The following is a 21,703-nucleotide window of genomic DNA, read 5'->3' on the forward strand; positions in this document are numbered from 1 at the left end:
TCAATTGTGTCCCCTCCTCTGTCCCCCCAGCACTGATGAGCGCCTGGCTCCTGCAGAAAAAACCTCATAAATAACAGCAACAAAACAAACCCTCCTGCAGCCACAGAAGGCGTGAGTGTGCCAGGCGTGAGATGAACGCTTCCCATCCATCACTTTAATGATTGTACTCTGGAAATTAAACCTGTCATAGCCCATCAAGGTGAACGTTTTAAGTCTGTGACATGCCTTCAGCTCCCCTCCTCCTTCCTGGCACTTAATTTTTTGTTGCTTTCCTTCTTGCCTTTTCTTGTATGCCTCTACCACCCCTGTCACCACTGCACCTGTGTGCCCAGCTCCATCCTGTGGTCCTCTCTGGTCCCCCGCTGAACAAGGACCAGGTTGCACATCAGGTGGTAGATGTCTTTGGCCCTGAGGCTCCTGCAGCCATGGGCTGGAATCTCCCAGCATCTCTGTGCCCAGTCCTACATGCCTGCTGGTATTGGGCACAGCTACCCTTGGGCAATGGGTCTCTCCTGGTCTGCTGTCCTCACAGGGCAATGGCAGGGAATCGGGTACCATCCTTTCATACTTCCCTCTCCCCTTCTCCTTTCCTGCCCTTTTTTTCCTCCTTCTCCACATTATTTCCTCTCTTGCTCCATGTTACACCAACCAACACAGGCTCCTGGCACCTGGCTCCTACCCTGGCTCATATCTGCCCCCTTGGAGCAAGTGCTGCAGCCTCCTCAGAACCAGAGCTTCCCAGCGGGCAGCGCCGAGGGTCTGGGCACCTTCCACGTGAGCAGAGGGGCCCTACCGTGCCCTATGATGCATTGCTTGAGGACAGGAGATCTGGGCACCGAGGATGTCATACATCCAGGGGGAAGCTGCTGAGCTGCCAGCAGCCACTGCGGGTCACTGTCTCCCCACACAGGTCCGTCCATCCATCCATCCATCCATCTGTGTCCATACTTCTCTCTCCCATCATCTGCTTCCCTGGTCCATCCTTCTGTTTCAAAAGCATCGTATCTGTCCCTTTGCCCAGGGTACTGTTCCCCAGCTGCTGCCAGGCTTTTCCCAGCCCTGCGAGGTGTGACGGCGGTGCACCAATGCTTACCTGTCCCATCCATCACTGACTGTCTGCCAAAGGTGACCCGGGATTCCACGGAAAATGTTGCCCCTCGGCAATTCCCACCCCCACCGCAGGTCCCAGAGCAAGCAGCCGTCCCTGCCACCCCTAGGTAGGGACAGGGAGAAGAGAGAAGAGGACAGCAGGATGTGGGACAGGAGAGACATCATGGTCCGTCCAGGAATGGGACAGCCCAGTCCAGTCTGCCACGCTCCTGCAGCACTACGTGCACCAGGGTGGTGAACTAAGGCTGCCCCTCAGGTTGCCCCCCTGCCTTCACGGCTACCTCAGCACCCTAAGGAGAGACCCAATTAAGTGTGCAGGAGGCATAGGAGGTCTATAGTGTCTGCCAGGACCCACCAGCATCCTCTGAGAACAAGTGCAGCCTGCTTAGTTATGGGGAGTCGGTGCTTAACCCTAGTGCTTCTAGGGAGGTGGTAGAGGGTGTCGGTTGTCATCCTACCACCAGGGGTTGATTTGAGCCCAGTCAGCTCAAGCAGCATTCCAAGAGCATCATGAAACGAGCCCAGAAAGGGATTGAGAGCTTTGCTTCACAGGACAGATAAAATTTGCTCTGCAAAGTGCCGACCCCACCAGGAATTCTGCCAGTGAAGGAAGAGGCAAGGCAGGCTGGCAGGCAACCTGGGAATCCTCCTTCACAGCCTTTCATTCACCAAGGGGAAGGGCAGCTGGCACCACCACACAGGGATGTGTTGCTCCAAGCACTGTCAGATCTGCAAGGAAGTGGCAGTGCAGTCCAAGAAGGGTCCATGGTCTCTCTCTTCCACCTGTACCAGCAGGCTGCCAGCTGTGTAAGTTTGCTCTCCCCACCCTTTCCCCCAGGGACCCTGGCAGGACAGCAGAGTAGCAGGAGTGGGGCAGAGCCTCCCATCCCCTAAGGAAAAGCACAGGCATCCAGATAACATCTTTATAAAGGAGGGATGTGGGGACTCCTCCAGATACACACAGAGGAATATTTACGAGTTAAATAGGATCCAAATACACATAAGTTAAAGGGGGGCAGGTGCCCTGCACCCCCTGCTCTACCCAGGCACAGTCTGTGTCTGCCAGCAAAGAGAACCCCCACACCACAGCCCAGCCCCTCTCCCTGGCTGGCTCCATTCGTCTTTCACAACACAGAGCCGATCTTCCTCTCCGTGGCACCCATTTCATTCTCCTCCTCTTCCTCTTCCTCGCCCCCTGAGCAGGAGGAATCGGGGCCGTAGTTCAGCTCGGTAGTGCTGCAGCGCAGGAAGCCTGAGTCAGGGCTGTGCCCCATGAACTCGGGGCTTTCGGCAGCTTGTCCCTGAGGCTCGCTGGGCAGCAGCTTCTCGCAGGTTTTGCTGAGCCCTCGTTGCTTGTCAGCCTCTGCCTGAGCCCCCTGCTCCTTGGCTTTGCGACTCCGTTTCCACTTCATGCGGCGGTTCTGGAACCAGATCTTCACCTGCAAAGGGAAAGCCCCCAGAGGAGAGAGTGTGTCCTCCACCCCATTCTGCCCCCACCCCCCCCACCTTCCCTGCATGGAGGGTCCCCCCAAAGCCTCTCTGCTGTGGGGCATTCTGTGGTGCTGCGGGTCTGTGCAAAGAGACTGAAGTTGTCATGGGGAGAGGAATACTGGGGGACTGCTGCCTTCTCTCCATCTGGCCTCCACAGGATGGCCAAGGACATGCACAGGGACATTTTCATTTTAGCCCCACAAAAAGCCCCCTCCCACAGCATGCTGAGGGATGGGAAGGCTCTGAAACCCAAGTTGGGGGTGATGGATAAAAAGAGCAGTATTCTGGAGTGCCCTTCAAAAGAGAAGAGCCTGGAACCCACCAGGCAGGTCTCTGCAGGAGATGCCCTGGAAGGGGCACTGATGGGAGCATTGGGGTGCGGGGCTGATGGCATCAGCATTGCCCATGACATTGACTTCCCTCATATACAGCTGCATGGTGCTATGCTCCATTTCCCCAGGACCAAGGTACCTGTGTCTCGGTGAGCATCAGCGACGTGGCCACCTCGAAACGCTTGGGCCTGGACAGGTACTTATTCAGCTTGAACTGGTTCTCTAGCTCCAGGAGCTGTTGGCTGGTGAAGGCTGTGCGGGGCCGGCGGCACTTCCCCATCAAGCCAGACTGTGGGGCAGCTGTGGAGCAGACAGTAAGCAGGAGTCAGGAGGCAGAAGAGCAAGAGGGGGACATCCTCTCAGCAAACCTGGGATGAGGAGGAAGGTGTCTCCTGTCATCTCCCATCCCAATAATGGCTTTATTGCCTGACTGATAGGAACCAGTGAGATACGTTATCAGGCCTCAGTGTGCAACTAGGATCAGTCCTGTGACTGAAATTAATCCTCTTTTTTTATTGCTGGGCCGCACAGGTGGCAGCTCAACTGCCAGGGGCTGCGGCAGCAGGGCTGCCCAAGAGCCCTGCTATCTCACTCGCAGCCCTTGAAGGCAGTGCGGCACTGAACCAGGAGGCAGCGGGAACAAAGAAACCTTTGAGAGTCCAGCACGGGGTGGCTGCTGCGCTCTGTTTGATCCCTCCTTATCTCCTCTCCGATGGCTTTATTGTCCCCCCGGGGTTCAGCTTTTACTGCTTCTCCCACCACTGAAGCGGCAATCAAACCCAGGGGTTTGCAGTCAGGAGTAAAGTGCTGGAGCAGCGTGGGGGGCCACTAATGGGAAAGGTCCTTGGCATATCCCTGCTGATGCATCTAGGGGCATATGATAGAGCATTGTGGCCTCATTGTGCCCCTGCTTGGCAAGGGCCACTCCAGCTCACCCGCTTTGCTGGGCATGGGGCACCATTCTTGTTATCTTCCCCAGATTCCAGCTTTGATCCCACCTGCCCATCTCCTGAGGTGTCCACCAAACCCTTCAAAAACAGCAGTGACGCATGAGGCAGGAATTTATGAAAGGGGCATTAACTGATCGCAATCCAGGTTTGATCCCAAGTAGCTGGATGCTGGGTGGTATGGGTCAATCAGACAGAGCACAGGCTGGACTGGGGCTGTGCAAACTTCTTGTGAGAGCATGACAGATACAACCCCTACTGTGCCTGTAGCCCCACAGTGCCAGGAGAGACAGCCTGTGGGACCCACCTTGCAGCTACTGGGAAGTTATACTAGGGATTAAAGAGACAGGCTGTGCCAATGGCTCTCACATATGCAGTGCATTATTTTGCATACAAAAGATATTCAAGGCTAAAATCAAATGAGAGGCTCAAAGGATTTCCAGGACAAATACGAATGTCACATGAAAGACTGCTCAGCTCTGCAGAGTTTGGCAGCTGTCTGGGCTCTGGCTGGCTGTGGATGCTCTGGCTGCACAAATCCTCAATGGAGACATGGGACCAAACAGACCTGCAAAGGCTCCCTTTGGCTAGGAAAAGGAGGTGTTATGGGAACTAGCATCTGCAGGGATGGGGCAGCCCAAGCCTACACGCTTTGCAGCTCGTCATTGAGGGAAAGGGCAGAGGTGCATCAGAAAGAACCAGAGAAGAAATTAATTCAGTCTGTCTTGGTGGGAGGCAAAAAGCAGTCCCAGGCAGTGTCCAGCAGCCCAATGACTCCGGCTCCCAGCAAGCCCCCTCTGCTGACAGAGACAGGAGGGTGGCTGGAGCACCTGATGCCCCAGTCCCTCCCCGTTGTAGGGGCTGCACTGCACAGGCTGGCCATACTGGGTTAAGCAAGGGTTCCTCTGAGCAGTTACTCTTTCTGGGCATGGTCTGTAAAGGATGTTTTGGGGAAAGAGAAGGGAAGAGGGTGTGCCCACATCTCAGCATCCAGCAATCCAGGAGTCCTATGCTTTTTGGAGCTGAAGGGTCCAGGGGTGAATAAATATCATATTCCCAGTTTAAACTTCCCACTCCATAGCAGAGAGCCCAGGGTTCAGCTCCTAGGGCATTGATTCCCAGCCTCGGGGAGCACAGAAATCCTTCAGACCACCCCAAAAGGCTCCTCAGTGCACCCTCTTGCAAGGTCGTATGTGGCCAGACTACAACCACATGTAGGAAGGAGTGAAGGCACAGAAGTATCTATCCCAAAAGCAGTGCAGGTCTTTCCAGCTTCAGAGGAGGCTGGAGGGCAGCTTGCTTTAACAACACCCCCTCAAGCAACTCACTCTTCTTCAGGTAAGGTGCTAAGAACTGCATGGTCCAGTAGGGAAAAGAAGAACAGAAAGTTTGCCCAAAAGTCAAATAAATTCAAAAGGGATATAACCCAAATGACTACCACTGCAGGGGACTGACTGCTGGAGCATGGTCTGTCTGCCAGTCCCCATTTCTCCTTCTTAGTGTCCAGTTCAGGCTCAGTGCAGTGGTGTCCATTACAAAGATTGTACAGACCTTGACCTCCTTGGAAACCCACCGTGCCTCCTGCTCCAGTGCTGAAAAGAAAAACCCAGCCCTTAAACCCCTCTCTGGTGTTGTCATACAGTTCAAGCCACCACCACCAGTCCAAAGGCCAGCCTGCACAGGTTGCTGGCCACCTAACCTGTGACCTCCTCTGACAGTACACCCTTCAGCAGCTATTATTATCCATCATCAGTGCTCCCCACTATGACTTGTTGCCTGCAGACAAGGTGGGGCAAACCCAAACCAACACAGCTGACCTTCAGCCACCCACAGCAGCAGGTTGTCGTGGACCTGAATGAACAACATCTTTGGCCTCAGCTCTGCTGTTAGCTTACCTGAAGGGCTCTGGCTTCTTTGTGTAGGGAGAGTATGGAGGAAGAGGGTCTGCAGTTTCTCACTGGGGAAGGAGCAAAGGCAGAAGGAGGAAGTGGAGACTGAAATGAAATAGGGAACGAAGTAGGTTCCAGTTTCCCACAAAAAGAGGAGACAATGCTTTGTGGCTGTTGGTAGCTCCAGCCTGTCCTGCCAGTGTGCTTTGTGGAATCCTGTCCCTTCCTGTCCTATGGCACGCTGTCACACTGACATGGACAGAATCCTTCCAAGGGATGCACAGGAAGCATCCCCCACAGGGCTTACCTCCTCCAGTCAGTGTCAGCTGAGCTATGAACCCATCCGCATCACAACCAACATCCCATAGAAAGAATAACCCTTTGGAAAGGCTCTCCCCCTTATCCAGTTCCTACCAGAAGACCACTGAGTGCCTCAGCATCACACCTTTGCTTGCCAAAGGATTTACTATCTGCTCAACCATCTCTTCCAGCACTGTATCCAAGATTAGAGCTTGTCTTAACATCCCTTCAGCCTGGCAGGGCTTAAACCCCTTGATGGGTGCCTGGCATTTGGCTGAAGTATCAGTAAATAAATTGCTTGGCCTGTGGCTGGGAATACCCTCCGAGTCTGAGGCCAGGAGCTCTACAAGGCAGCTGCCTCCTGGATAATTAGATAAAGCTTATAAAAAATTGTTGGTTTATTTGACACAGTTCCGTCTACTTGATAACAAGAGTAATCCTAGGTTGATATTAACTCACTTGGTTTTAATTTGGTTTGTTTAGCTATAGTTCACTTAACTTTGTGTGCTGGCAGATAAAGAAGAGGAAATTAGCACCCTAACTGCTTTGGAGGTGTTTCTCCAGATGTCAGAGCTGGAAGGGAGAGAAGTGGTCTCATCAGTGTCAGGGCCATCACCAAAGGCTCCTCCTGGCCTGTCAGCAGCTCCGGCCATTATCCGTGGGGCAGCATGTGTAAGGGCACTTGCTATCTCTACTAGCCCCTTGCTTGCTCCACAATTTAACCTTGATTGCTGCTTGCCAGCTGTTTCCCAGCACGTATTTCCTGCTGACACCAGACCACTGTGCACCTGGTGAGCCTTGGAAGGCGTTGATTTTTGAAGACGTTTGATAAGACTTATCCTGTCCCCTCTCCTAGCCCAGCACAACCCATCAACAAGCTCTCTGCCACCATGAGCAGGATCTGAATTGGGCTCCGGGCCATCAAGGTCGTGAGTAGGCGATGCAGGGAAGCTGTGTGCAAGGAAAGCCATCTAAGCACCAGGTCCCCAGCAGGGATCATTTGCTCTGAGAGTCTACAGCTGTATGTCACTGTTCCCCACTCCTACAGCTCTTGGCTGAGGTGGGTCTCTGCACTTGGCTCCCACTGCTGTGCTGCATTTCCACACTGGCAAATGAGTCACAGCTCCCAGTGAAACTGGTAGGCACAGCACTCCAGTGCCAAATGCTACCTCTGTGCAGTTCGGGAGGCGCTCAAAGCCCCAGGACAGGGACCCAGGCTGGGGACAGCAAAGCCTGGGTAGTGAGCATCCCTGACATCTGCAGCAAGTGCATGCCTGCTCCTGCACCCAGGCCTTCCCACTACCCTCTCAGTCCGCATTGCAGCAGCGGCAGTCAGGCACTGCGTGCAGCTCTGCACCAGGAGCCAGAGAGGGAAGCACAGCACCCGCTTGCCTCACAGCCAGGAGCACTGCTCTGAGCAATCCCAGCACCCAAGCCCAGGTTGGGTTCCTAAGGATACCATCTCAGACTGTCTCCCCATACACAGGTGAGAGCAGGGAGAATGCGTGCAATGCATAACCACAGAGCTTGTGGCTTCAGTTCATGGGCTATCCTGCTCTTTCCCCCACCCTGATTGTACCCAGGAGACCAAACTAGACCGTGCCTGCAAAACGTCTCTACACATGCAGCTAAAGAAAGAATTTATTCCAGAATTAAGTCCTGGAATTCCCTATAAATAAGTCACAAGGGTGATCTCCCTCTGGAATGATCCGTAACATGTCCTAGGAAGCTTTCAGATTCATCTCTTACTGCTATGAGAGCGTTGAACATGACTGGCACCAGCACTGTTGACACTTGTACTCAGTCCCTCTGGAAACTTCAGCCAGGCTGGTCTGTCCATCTGTCTGTCTAGGCTGAGTGGTGGGACAGGGACTCCCATAAAACTACAGGCAGCCCAGGATCCCTGTGCCAACAGTGTGAGGCTACAGCCCAGCCCACCGCCCTTCTCAGAGAGATGAGGAAGGGCCATGGAAGCAGCACATCCTAGGCAAGTGCCCCTTCCTGTCCCTGTCCCTACACCCTGGCCAGCACACTGGGCAGTATGAGGCCAGACACAGCCATAAAATGCAGCTGGGGCCAGCACTGGTGAGTACAAGGACAAGGCAAAGGAACCAGATTTCAGAGCTTCAGTGAGTCCGCCAAGAGCAAGGGCTGAGGACACACTTGAGAATCCTGATGTTCCCAATGGACTGAAACAAGGATCTGAAGATGGATGAGGTTCTGTCCTGCACAGCAGAAGAACCACTGGAATACTAAACAGGACATTCTGGAGAGAAAGCATCCCCACCGCAAAGGGCTCCCCAGAACTGTGAGCAAAAACATTTTAGTAAGGATATGGATTGAGGCAGTGATCACTCTGACTTAAAAATCTACAGCTTTGTCAGCTTTTGCTCCATCCTTGTTACACCCCCATGTGTCTACATTGTTTTGGTTACTCCAAAACCCAGTCAAGTAATATTTGGGTCAGAGATTGCTTTTCCTCCCTCTGAGCTTCCATAGGAGTCCTTTTCAGTGCTTCCCACGATATCCATTGACATTCTGTTCTAGTGCATTCTGCACAGCCCCAAACCTCCCTCCACAAGCTGTTCTCATGCCCATAATTTGGGATTTCTCTCCTTCTGGTGAGGTTTTAGATATAACCAGCTGTAGAGCAGAACGTGTACTTGAGAGGAGTAGGGCTGATGCACAAATACGTCTACGCTATCCCAGCCAGAAGCTGCACTCAGGGCCACAGGAGCAGATGCAGTGGTGTGTTCCCACTCTGGTGAAACATAACCCTGCATTAAGCCACGGGATGCTGAGATACACCAACAGACCCAGACCTTTCAAGGATAACATGGCCTCTGCAGAAGAGCAGGAAGGTGTTTTACCACCTAACAAACAGAGATTTCTTTTCTCTTGTCTTAATGACATGCTTGAAGAGTACACACAGCCCATAGCACCAGAAGCTTATTCTACACCTCTAGATTCACAAATGTACGTAACCTGAAGTCCAGGGAAAGAGAAACAGAACGGGGAAGAAAACAGTCTGCTTCCCTTTAACCTGTCCAGGAGTAATTTGAGGAAGGAGCAACAAATGGGACCTTTCATGTTAATTCTCCATTTTTATACTATTATGCATTCAGCCAGTTTATCAATTAAATTACTTTTCCAGCCTTGTTTTTTATTAGTACTATTTTATAAATGGGCTCCCAAGTTATTAAGATGCTACATTCAGCCAATAAATCTGGATACTCTGCCGGGGGGTTATTAACCAGACACTCTAGTCTATGGACCATCTTTGCGCTGACCAGAGCTCTGATCACCACAAGCACAGGGCAGAGTCCAAGTCACACTGCCAGGGATGCCAGTGACAGTCCCCAACGGGACAAGAGCCTGAAGCCTTGTGCCGTCCGTGCCCTGCAGGACCCTTCCCACCCGTGGCCCATCATTGCAATGTAGGATACGGCGGCTTCCTGTAGCCCTGGTCGTACCCACCAGGAGGGACCGGGGCAGGGCTAGAGCCGAGCACACTGTCGGGCCCCCTGGCTCCCGCCGGCCGATGGACTCACCGGCCCCTCACCCCCACGAGCCGAGCGCGACGGCGGGGAGAACACGGATCCCCTGCCCGTTCCCGCAGGGGGGCCCAATCCGGCAGCGCATCCTGCGGGTTCGTTCCCAACCACAGCAGGCGGAATTTATTCGTTTTCCAGTGCAGGTTCTGGCTGCCCCTTCTTTATTCTCGTTTCCTTCCCGCCACGGCGGAGCCCAACAAGCCCGCGGCGGCCGTGCGGGGCTGGCAGGCGGGGTCGGCGCGGTTTGCTCGGCCTGAGAGCGATTCGGCTCTGCCGGCAGCGGCGCGGGCAGTGCCCCTCCGGGCTGTTCCGGAGCACTGCGCCGGGATAAGGCGAGACTTTGCCCTTCGGATGGGTTTCCCGGGGCCCCGCAGCCTCCGGCGAGTCATGTTACCGCAGCAGTGGGACCCCGAACCGTGCCGGGCTGGGAGCGGGTCTAGGCATTGAAAGAACCCCGCATAGCGGTCCCGACCCGAACGGCCGGGGAGCCTCGAAAGGGCGGGTTTGGAAAACCTCAGTCCTCAGTTCCCTAAGGGACCTGCACCGCGATGTGTTGGCGGAGACCCTCGGGGGCTGGAAGGGGCGAGAGCCGTGTTCCGCCTGACGGGAGAGTCGGTCCCCGGGTCACTCACCGTGGAAGTCGGAGAGCCTCGGCACCACCATCCCGGCTCGGATCCAGTGCTCCAGCGGGAAGGAGCCGGCCACGGCCGCCTTCAGGTGCTCCGCGCCGGGCGGCGGCAGGTGGGGGATGCCGGAGTAGGCGAAAGCGGGGTGCTGGCCCCCCAGGGTAGGGAGTGGATACACGGCAGTCGGGTACAGGGCTGGCAGGGCGCCGAGCCCGGGGCCGGAGAGGTGCAGCAAGCCAGGCTTGGGGAGGAAGCCGGTCGGGGCGAGCGGCCCGGCGGCCGGGGGCGCCCGCGGTGAGGGGGTATCGGAGCGCCCGGCGGGGCCAGGGCTCACCGCGGGGCTCCCGGGGCTCAGCCCCGACGGGGAGGCGCTCCGCGCCGGCTCTTCGGCCAGGAGCGCCTCGATGCGGAAGTTTTGGGACTTCTCCATGGGCTTGTGCATAGCCCTACCCCGTGCGGAGCCGTCGAGCCTCCGAGCGCCCCGCCGCTCCCCTGCCAGGGCACAGCCCGGCCGGCCAGCCCCGGGCCAGCCCCGGCACCGGCGGGCATCCACCCGCGGGGCCCCGCCGCGCCGCGCTCAGCGCGGCTGCCCTCGAGGGCAACCCTCCTCTCCGCTCCGCCTCCCGGGCACTCGCTCACCCGCCGGCATCGGGGGGGGTTTTAACGCCCCCTCCACCTGCCCCAGCTCCCCATTGGCTCGGCTCCGGCCCCCCGCCCCGCCGGCCCGGCCGCCCTTCTTCGGCTTCCTCAGCTCCCGGCCGCAGCAGCGGGCACATGCCAGGGCCTGACCCTGCCCCTTCCTCAGCCTCATAGTCCAGCCCAGCCCCTTCACACTCGGGGGTCCCCCAGCCTGAAGGACTCACCACCCAGGGTGCTGAGCCCATCATCCTGATCCAGAGCCCTATGGCAGAGAAGCAGGTCTGTGGTTGCAGTGGCTGGAGGAGACCTGGAGAGACTAGACAGACTTCAGCACGAGTAGGTAAAGCCCTGTTGGGTTCCGATGAAGCCCCCAGGCACTTGGAGGGCAGAAGGCCCGGCTGGAAGGGCAGGAGAGGCAGTTGCTTACTAGCAGGCTCCTCCATATCCTGTGCACCAGGGATCATCACCAATGCCCAGCTGTGCCATTTCCCATTGCATTGCTCTGAGCCAGGGAGATCAGTGGACCTGAGCTGGACACACACAGGGCCAACCACCCTCTATCACTCATGTCTGTTCAAGATGCCAACAGAGCAGGTGCCCACAGCTTAGACAGTAGCACCTGGGAAAGGTAGAGAGGAAAGCCTTGGCTGGTCTGGGAACTGTGGGTGAACAGGAGCAGAGCTGGCCCAGACCCCGTAACACTGGCCTTCAGGGAGAGGCAGAGTGTATGCAAGTGCATCAGTGATCTCTGCCACTGAGGGTCTGTGCCTATGTGTCTCTGGGTCCCACTTTTTTGTGTCCTGCTGACACAGTGAGACAAGCCTCTTCTTGTTGGTGCCCAATGGCATGTGCTGCTCTTTGGAAGAGAAGTAAGACAGCTGCTATTATGCTGGCTAAATGTTATAATGGCTAAAGGGAGTTCCTACCCCTGTATTTCTTCTCCCTTCAGCATTTTCAGCTCTGCTCTATTCCCTGAGGAAGAGATGGGCCCATTCCACTGTATCCTGTGTCCCACAGAGGCTGCAAGCAGATGCCCAGAGAGGAGGAAGGCAGGGGCATACGGGGCCTTCCTCAGCCTCCTTCTTTTCTCTGCTCAGTAACCCCAGGGACTTCTCTTCCCTACACCCATGCAACCTGCTGATCTCCCTGCACACACCTCACCCTGTTGCAGGGAGCTTCAAAGCTCCCACGTGTGTAACAACTTCCTCCTTCCATTGCCTGAGTCTAGCCTCAAACAGCTTCACTGGGCGGTCCAAAATCCTTATGTGCAGACAGACACACAACAGCCCTTTTCCAGATGCCTTTCTGGGAGAGAGGAGGGCAGAAATCAGCCACATGGACAGTCTAGAGCTGGATTTTCTCAGAAGGGGATTTGGGGTGGATGTCACCCCACAGTAACACCCCCAATTTGGACAGAAGGTACTGAAGGTGGAACAGTGTTCCTTTTCACCTCAACTCAGCTGCACCTGCTCCTCTACCCTCTCTGCCATCAGGGAGGTTGTAGGGACCTCCCTCCTTCCTCCCCCCCCAGTTCATCCCTCTCCACTTGCCCAGGACAGAAACCAACGTCCCTGCCAAGCGAAAGGAGACCAAGCCCTTTCTCTCTCTCCCCCATTGCGAGTAGCCAGCACTGCCAAGCATCAGGACAAGATTTGGGGAGGAATGGAGCAGACTGACTCCCAAGGACAGGGGAAAACTGCAAGAAGTATCCAGGGAACAGAGATCACAGTGGAAATAGAACAACTCTTCCACTGCAGGGCAGTAGCCTGCACTGGTGACAGTGACAAGGGGGAAGCCATCATTTTCTTATCTGAGCCCTCAGGACTGACTCTGAGGATTGCAATGGCTTGTTAGCTCTGCACAGGGAACATTCCTTGAGATCCAGAGCAAAGACTGGGGCACAACAGAGAAATCACCATCTCAGTGACAACCATGGGGTAACAGGCAGGTAGCAAGTCCAGGAGAGCCCAGGTAACCCCTGCCAAGCCCTGAGACTGTGACTGTACCCACTGTAGCTTGAACGAAGGGTCTGGGTCACAGCCTTACTGTCCTCATGGAAGTCCCCTGCACTACCCAAGGAGGCTTTCCAAAGACAAGCAGCTCCCTCAAGGATCAGCAGCCCATCCTGGGGTTATGCAAGTACAACCAACAAAGCTGCAGCCTTTGAATTGCACAAGCAAGAAATCTTTGCTGACACAGCCATAAAACCTGGGTGGAAATAAAGAAAAATCCCAATAAAGAAATGTAGGAAAATGATGGAAGGAATTCCCTCCTCCAAGTGAAGACACTTGGACTAGACACTGGAACCCTGCAAGAGGATTGTCCAGGACTGGAGCAGGTGGCACGCAGCCCATGCCATGCGGGGCAGAGTCCAGGGTTGTGAACAGGAGAGCCGGGCTGGGTGGTGGACAGCAGAAGGGGCAGGATGCAAGGCAGTGATAGATGCCAGGGTGCTGATGAGTTCACAGTCTTCAGGGTCATTAATCAGATCAGAGCTGGATTAAGGTGTCCAAGGTCTGATTAGCTTCATTTCCCGCCTCAGGAAGGAGGGAACTCTCTTTGCCATCCATCAGATCCTCTGGTGACAGCTCACCTGTTTGCTAACTAGATCTGAGGACTGTAGTAAGTGAACATGACTATGGCCTGGCCCCTTACCTCTGCCCAGCATCCTTCCTTCATAGGAAGGTCTAAGGCAACCTTGAACATCAGCCACGAGTGGCAGACCCCAAGATACCAGCCAGAGATCCAGATCATTCCCCCATCCTGAGGGTTCAGAGCACTATGAAAGGGAAGCTGTTCTAAGAAACAACCCCAGTTCAGGATGAGGTGGAGTTCAAGGCAGGATGTTCCCAGTCAGCACCATATTTCTCCCAGTTCCACCACAGCTCACCCTATGCTGTTACCCCATGGCCTCCTCTGCTCACCCCATGGTAGCAGAGCCCTCCCAAGGTCTGTGAAACTGGCCAGCGCACGCTACCTTGCTGCTGTGGGAGATCTTGAGCACATCCAGGACAGATCTTCCGAGCCCCATATGCAGCTAGATGGACCGGCTCAAAGCCCTGAACCAGTCAGGGTGCTTTTCTCATCTCCTCGTCCTTTACTGGCTCAAGCCCATCCTGTCAACATCTCCATTTGTCCCCTGCCTGATGCACCTCATGTTCAGTGTGCTCTAAAGATGCCTCTGCTTTTAACCACTTAGACTATTCAGTCCAACAAGCACAAACCAGCAGCAGGTCCTTGCTGCCCAGAGAGCAGCAAGGTTCCCCAGCTCCCTCACCTCTCTGGGGGGACTGATCATAGCATCCCTTGCTGGACAATGGGCAGCACTGTGAGTGTTCACACAGCCCAGAGCTTCCTGGGAGTCTTTAATTCGCCCAGGTATTTTGGGGGGATTTTCTGGATTTTGTGGGCATTCAGAGCTCAGTCTTCCTTCAGTCACCTGAAAGCAGCAGTCACAGCAGCATCCATGCAGGTACATGTAAGCCCTGCAAAGCCTTTTGTTGCTGATGGGAAGGTCCTGTATAGACAACTGGAGCTCTTTGCTGTGTCCATAGCCTCATATGGATTGTTTCCATTGAGACTCCCATCCATGTGAGGTCAAACAGCAGGAGTAAAATTAGAAGAGCTAACACTGACATGGCCACCAAAGACACCCAGCTCTGGCGCACTTAAGTTTTCAGCAGCTTTAGAGCCCCACAACACTACTTACATCACTTCACATACTTCCCCAATCTGTAGCCAGCAGTATCTGAGCCCTCAAAAACAAGCCATGGGGGTCACAAGTAGTATTTGGGAGCACAGTTCAGTTTTACAGCCTCACTACTTCCTCGGTATCACCTTGGGAAGCAACGTAATGTCCCTCAGCAAACCAAACTGCCCCAAGATCAAAGCCAAGGGTGCCGAGGAAAATCCATACCCTAATAAAAAAATTTCCGACCGGGACCAGACTTCCATTTTCCCAGAATCGAGTCTTCCTTCCAGATATCAGATATGGCATGACCCATGCTGAGGTGTCTTGATTTTCACCTAACCTCTCATTTTGGCCGTTCCTGGATGCACAATTTAGCACCAGGTCCTTCTGGTGGCTTTGGGTCACCCCCTGCCCTGAGTCAATAGAAGTTACCTTTGACATAGAGACTGTGCAGGAACCAATGCATAGCCTGTCACAGAGAGGTGACAGGCACCCTCATTTCTACCCAAGTCATTTAAGCTTTTAAGCCTTGAAAGATCTCCCTGTCCCCAGGATGGCTGTACCCATTTTCTAACCATTAACTACTCACCAGGTCACAGTCCCCAGAGCTTTCCATGTTTAGAAATTACTTCTCTGTAAGAAACCTACAGTGCAACAACCTTGTTTAAACCATGTCTGAGGAGACAGAGATCTTGCTGCTGTGGCCCTGGTGCCTCAAGTCATCTTGCACCACTCCAAAGTCTGTAGCCAGCTAGTGGAGAAATACAGCCTGGAGGCACCATGGATGCTGGAGATACATGATATAAGCCTGCTCACAAGTGTTTTCCCAGCTCTTCAACCATGAGAGGGGCTGTAGAAGCATCCCTCTCTTATCCCAGACCAGGCTAAGCCCCTGGTAAGAAGTGCTGGGTGTTACAGCTGCTGGTCTACTCCAGTTTGGGCTGTCCCAGGTTTTGCGGGAGCCCTGACTATTGCCCATGGAAGGATGTTGCCCTTCCCCTGCCCCTCACAGCCAGGCCATCCACTATCTCTGGAGTCTGGGAAGCCACAGGAGGCTGGTGGGGAAGGTAAATAAACTGCCAGCCCAGTGATGATTTGTGGCTAAATGAACAGTTGAAGTCACCTGTGCATGGCCTGCGGCTGTTAACCAACCAGATAATAGGTTTTAATCAGCCCTGTAGCGATGGGAGCTGAGCCCAGCCTGTGTCAGACCTGGCACAGCTAGCCCTGAGGTCCCAGGTTGCTTGGTGGCTGTGCCCTCTACAGAAACATTGGCAGAGGCATCCACACAGAGCAGCTGTCTGCAAAAATGCTCATAGGGGCCCCTCATCTGTCTTTAGGGGACTCCCCCTGCTCTGATGGTGACAGCAGACAAGTCAATGAAGCAACCTCCCTGCCTGCTTCCAGGGTGCTGTGCTCAGTCACTGCCATGCTGTGTCCCTGCCTGCATCCCCTCTCACATGGGTCGGCCTGTTCCTGCCCACTGTGGAGACTTCTGAGCCAGCCACAGGCTCTTGAGACCTTCTTCATCCTGGCACATCAGCTGCTTGGTCCAACAGGCAGGGATCTGTCCTGGAAGGCAGAAATCCCACACCCCCTTCTCACCTTACCCAACTATCACCCTTCCCTCTGCGTGGAGCCCCAGGTACTTGCCCCCACTGAAGGGGTTAACAGGCAAAGCAAACATGGCTCAGTCCCTCCCAGACAGCCTCCTGCAGGGATTTCTGGGCAGCTGTTTATTTAGCCAAGCAATTTCTCAAATAAGCAGCTTCATCTCTGATGGGACATGGCAAGGCTGAGCAGAAAAATGTGTTAACAGCTCCCACCCTGGAGCAGGGGGACAGTAAACCAGCACGGGAAGGCTGGCAGGGAAGGGAGGGTGCCTCCCCCGGCAGAAACAGCCAGGGCAGCTCTGGCATATCACACCAGATCCCAGCACACTGCTGAGGGCTGAGTACCAGCATCGTGTAGGATCAGCCATAGTAGGGCTGCAGTGGACAGGCAAGGGATGCCCTAAGGCTCCCTTCTGTTAGCTGTTGTCTTCCTGGGATTCAGCGATGCACTGCAGAGGTGCTCGGGTGTGGAGACAGAGGGCTTGTTGCCTTGTAAACATATGCACTGGAGGAACAGACCCCGTCACTCAGATCTATTTCTCAGAAGTCAGGGTATGACTGCTTCATTTCCAGTCCTGTTAGTCCCTGACCAGTCTGAAATACCTGATCCTGAAACACCATGATCCCACAGGACCCACACAGAGATCTCCTTCATCCTACTGCCCCCAAATGAGGGAGCACCTTGGCTCATCATCAGTATCTGTCCTGTCCTCACCCCAGGCCTTGGCTTTTGTGGAGAGAGGCTAAACAGCCAGCATCTCCTATAGCTCAGCACAGGAGTCATCCAGAAAGGCAGGGAAGTGACTGAACGCACACTATCCCTCCTGCTGCTTCCTCATGCCCCCACTCCCCCAGCCCTTGCTCAGCACATTGTGTCCTGTGCCACACATCTCTGGCACAGCCAGGCTCGCCCTCCCCCTGGCACCGCTATCGCTGGGCACACAGGGGGATTTCCCAGCCCTGCTTTTTCCTGTCAACTCCAGGACCTTCTGTTTTGGCTTTACCAGGTCTTGTCCCAAGGCCAGAGTTTCTCCCTGTGAGGGAATAGAGTCAGATCTGGGCTCTGGGGGTGAAAGGGTGGGACACACGCACTCCGCCTCAGCAACACAGCCTCACCTCTTCCCTGGTAATGGCCTTTCCATGGAGTCAGCTCCTAACCTGCTCCCAGGGTGACAGGATAAATCAGCTGCTCCTCCCAAGACCTTGGGCTCTAATTAATGTCCGCTCATTACCAAGATAACGGCTATTTATTACCCTGTCTCCCTGGCTGCTGATTAACCCTTTCCCAGGGTGGGGGCAGGGGGTAGTGATACTATGGGACAGGAATGGTGGGAGCCAGTGACGTCTCTACAGTGAGACCCAGGGACACTTCAGTAAGGGGAGGGGGCAGATGAAGGGACAGGCAAGCAGGACTGCAGAAGAGCGAGCCTGAGTGAGGAGTGGATGGGACAAGGTGAAGTATCTTTTCCTGATAGTGTGGTAAAGGCTTGCTGGATTGAAGCCTTGAAGGAGCTACCAAGACTCGTGGGCTCCCCCTGGATTGTCACCATCACAACTAGCACATCCCTGTGCCTCAGTGTCCCCAAGTGTCCCTGCCCCAGCCCATGGGGGATAGTGTGGCAATGTGGCTGAGACCTAGAGCTCGGCACAGAACCCCTGCACAACTTTGGTCCTCAGCCCCTAGTTTGAGAAGGTGCCACACAGACCTGCAGCTCGTGGGAAGTCACCAGTGTGTGTCCCTGTCTCCAGAGGCAAAAGCAGCCCCAGCTCCATCTCCCCAGACACTGTCTATGCTCTAGAGCAGTGGGGCATGATGATCTGCCCCAGAGGAAGAGAAAGCCTTTGACATGCCCTTGACCCGGGGCTGTGTATGGAGGGCAGGAGCAAGGGGCCTGGGGTGGATACAGTGCCCCCGCTCGGCAGTCCAGCACCAGGCTGGGGGGGCTAATGCTCTGTGTACATCAATCACGCTGCTCGGCGGCTCCCTATTAGCGGGAGCAGCGGCTGGTTAATCAGGCTGAGGGCTTCGGCTCGTTAAGCTGACACCTCCGTTGCGAGAGTGAGACATGGGGGCACGCAAGGTGCCACTTATTTATTTTCTTCTTTCCCAGGGAATATATTAAACAAATTAAATTCCTGGAGTGTTGGGTCAGCACAGCCAGCTCTGCGCCTGTCCCAGCTCTACCTAGCTCAGCCGTGGGGAGGGGACTGTGCTCCCCAGCCTGCAGTAAACCACGCACTGCTGCAGAGCCCTGGTCCCGTCATGCCTCCCCAACCCCTTGCAGTAAGACACAGCCCCCCTAATCCCCCTATTTCCTTTCCTGGGCTGTGCTCCAATCACAACTGCTTGGCAGTGCTGAGGATGGTTAGGAGGGCAGATCTTGCAGGAAATGCAGTCCATGATTTCATATGGAAAGACCCTCAGGGACCTGCCTGCTGTCCATGAATGTGTTTCCTTGGCACTGCAGGGAGTGGAGCTGCGGGGCAACCCTGGGTGCTTTCAGGGTAGCTCCCTGCTCCAGGCAGAGTCAGGGGCTGATTTCAGCCGCAGCACTGAGCCTTCCTCTTTGCACTTCTCCTACTGGGGACATCTGGGCTAGTGGCGGGTTGACATTTGAAAGTTCCTCTGAAAGAGGGAGGGCTAGGAGAGAGTGCATTTGTTCTCTGTAAAACAAGTCTCCATCACAGGATTCCAGGAGCTAGGTGCTTAAAAAAATCGCTGGGCATCTCAAGAACAGCTTTATGCCACAAGCATTAACATCACTGGTGTTGACCTTAAATCATACAAAGTCATGAGAACAAGGGCCTTTGCTGAAGCATTCCTCTGTGCTGGACCCTTTGCCTACTTCAGAATTAGTCGCTCCTTCAAAACCAAATGCTGTCCCTCATCAAATTCCCTGAGGGCTGGAATGCCATTTCCTTGTTGCTGGGCTGCTCTGCTCCGTCCCAGCACTGGCTGAGTTTCAGCCCTGCTCTGGGTCTAGTTATGTGACAGGCATGGATGGATAACTTGCAACAAATTAGTCATTAGTACCTGGAGTTGTTTGTTTATTGACCATTTGCAACTCTCCCCTCCATCACCACTTGTTCTCTCCCTGGTCTTCCAGCAAAGTCAATGGCATGTCCTGCTCCACTGTCCCACTCCATCCCATATTGTCTTCCCCATCCCTTCCACCAGTCCCTTCTACCTAACCTCAGTCCTTCAAGTGCCTCTTCATTTCAGGAATGGACCCACCTTTGCTGGTGGAAGAGTGACTCCCTGGAGGTTAGTGAAGAATTAGAAATAATTTAATTTACCTCCCTGATCGGGTGCTTTGATGAGCTGAAAGGCCCCTTGTCAGGAAGCGCATCCATCTTCCTCCAGCCTTACATCAAGTTTCATTCACTAATTAGAAACTCCTGCCCCAGAGCATGCTGCCCCCACCCCGGCCACCCCTTCTCCCCACTAGCACCATTATGAAAATAAATCGTTCCATTAGCTGCATTGTTGTGGCTGTGGGGCCCAGCGCTGGGAGTTATTAGAGCAGGAGGGAGGGCGTTGGATTAAGACGAATGATTTATTAAGGAAAAGGACTCTGATTAGATTCTTACTCATTCCCTGCGTGTGGATGCATACTCATACACCCCCCATCCTGACTCCCCCTGGGGCACCACACAGCCAGTGTCAGTCAGTGCCGGATGGCTGTGGGGTTTCTCCTGGGACTGTATCCTGCTGGCTGCTCTTGTGGTGCTGGGAGCCCCCCATCTCATACTGGGATAGTGTATGAGGTAGCAACTGATGCCTGGTGCCAGGCCCCCTGCATGGTCCCCAGTTGCCTCTGCCTGCCCCTCACTTGTTTGGAAGGTGGGGGACTACTGGCATCATGCCCAGCTCTGCCTACCCTGTAGTGGGGACCCACAGTGGGTGCTGAGTGGGTCCTGATGACTGGGGAGGGCGTATGGGAAGGGAAAGGTGGGCTTTGGTGTGTTAGCTCTGTACCCTACATTGTGGGAGAGGGAGCTAAGGGTGCCCCTCCGGCAGGAGGGTCAACAGGGCTCACCCTGGATGAGGGGAGATGTCAGCCCACTCTGTGGGTCCGGGGTGCTCTCTGCACCCCGGAGATGTGGGGTGGGTATGGCTGGAGAGATGGGCACTGCCACAGGTTGCCCATGTCCTTCCATCTTAGTGTCTGTGCTGTCACAATGGGCCATGTACATGTCCCCCTGACTGTCCCTGGAGGGAACAGAGATCAGGGACACAGGGACACCTGGGTGCTGCTGGGATATAAAGGATATAGAATGGAAAGGGAGTAATTTGGGAGACTTCATGGTGATTCTGAGAGCTGGTAGGTGTTCAGGCTCAGCTAGTGAGGTCATGGGCAGGTGTCTGTTCAGGGGATAAAGGTATGTGTAGGGGATGGATGCGTGTGTCTGTTTGTCCAAGGTGTCCATACAGGCACAGCTGGCTGTGGTTGACTCCCAGAGGCTAAAACACCTTAATCCCTGACCGTGAGGAGCTGCCACACAGAGGCAGAGGGGTTCTGCAGACTTGCAATGTGGGGATGTCCCCAGGATTGTCCCCTCATGGGTGCCACAGTTGACAGAGGGGCAGAAGCTGGGGGGCTCAGGGCAGAGGGGCAATATGTGGGGGAGGAGTTTGCTGTGCAGGATGGGTTCCAGAGCACACACTACACACCTTCCTGGGGCTTCTGTGGGCTCGAGGACAGGGCACTGGGACACCACCCACAACAAAGCTGCAGAGAACAGGGTCCTGCCTCTGCTCCTGGAGCAGCAGCACTCCAAAAAGCCATTAAGTTTAATTACGCTAATGCAAGTGAGAGTGGGAAGCTGGTACCAGCTCCCTCTGTGGACACCTGCTGGTGGGCAGTGTGCAGGGCTAAGCAGCTTCTTCTGGGCTTTTAGGGGAGCAGTTTGGTTTGGTGTGGCCTCGCCAGAAGAAGAATCTCTGCAACCTGCTGTACTGATGCCTGCAGGTACAAATATTTCAGGGTGACCCCCCACCTCCCATCATCATCACTGCCCAGGCCATGGGGACCTCGTTGGACCCAGAGCTCAGGGACGTTGGAGACATACCACTGCCATGCCCGGAGGGGCAGGTTTGGCCTTGAAGACCCACAGGATCCCACTCTGCTCTCTCACTGCCTGTGCTGCCCAAAACTACCACAAACAGGGGATGCACTTAGGACGCTCTGCTCCCGCTCTTCAAGCCCCAGTGCCTCCCTGCTGCTCCTTTGCCGGGATCCTGGCGCTTAGCATGCCAGCCTGGAGCTGGGAGCGGGTTTGGCTTGTGCTGCCACAGCAGAAGGCCGTGGGGCAAGGGACAGACGGGAGAGGCGGGGACAGGGACCATGTCCCCCCTTGTTAACAGCGCCGGATGCTGTAGCCTTTTCAAGGCTCTGAATAGAGGGTGGTACCTCTCTTCTCCTGAATTAGAGGCCCGAGGGGTGTTGAAGATGGTTTAACATGCTCAGACAGGGTTGGAGGGATGGGAAGGGGGAACATGCTACCCCA

The 21,703-nt window shown here is 54.9% G+C and overlaps 1 protein-coding gene across 1 annotated transcript; it reads right to left on the reverse strand.

The window, feature by feature from the left end:
- Window positions 1-2,054: 2,054 nt before the first annotated feature.
- LOC127471196 (motor neuron and pancreas homeobox protein 1-like) lies at window positions 2,055-11,006 on the reverse strand. Its single transcript, XM_051787902.1, has 3 exons — window positions 10,256-11,006; window positions 3,073-3,233; window positions 2,055-2,549 (listed from the first exon to the last, which is right to left on the reverse strand). The coding sequence occupies exons 1-3, from the start codon at window positions 10,689-10,691 to the stop codon at window positions 2,235-2,237; spliced, it is 912 nt and encodes a 303-aa protein (XP_051643862.1). The 5' UTR covers window positions 10,692-11,006; the 3' UTR covers window positions 2,055-2,234.
- Between the last annotated feature and the right edge of the window lie 10,697 nt (window positions 11,007-21,703).

Source organism: Manacus candei, unplaced genomic scaffold (assembly GCF_025592945.1).
Source record: "Manacus candei isolate 608988 ecotype Guabito, Panama unplaced genomic scaffold, ASM2559294v1 h1tg000023l, whole genome shotgun sequence".
In the NCBI taxonomy this organism is placed as follows: Eukaryota; Metazoa; Chordata; class Aves; order Passeriformes; family Pipridae; genus Manacus; species Manacus candei.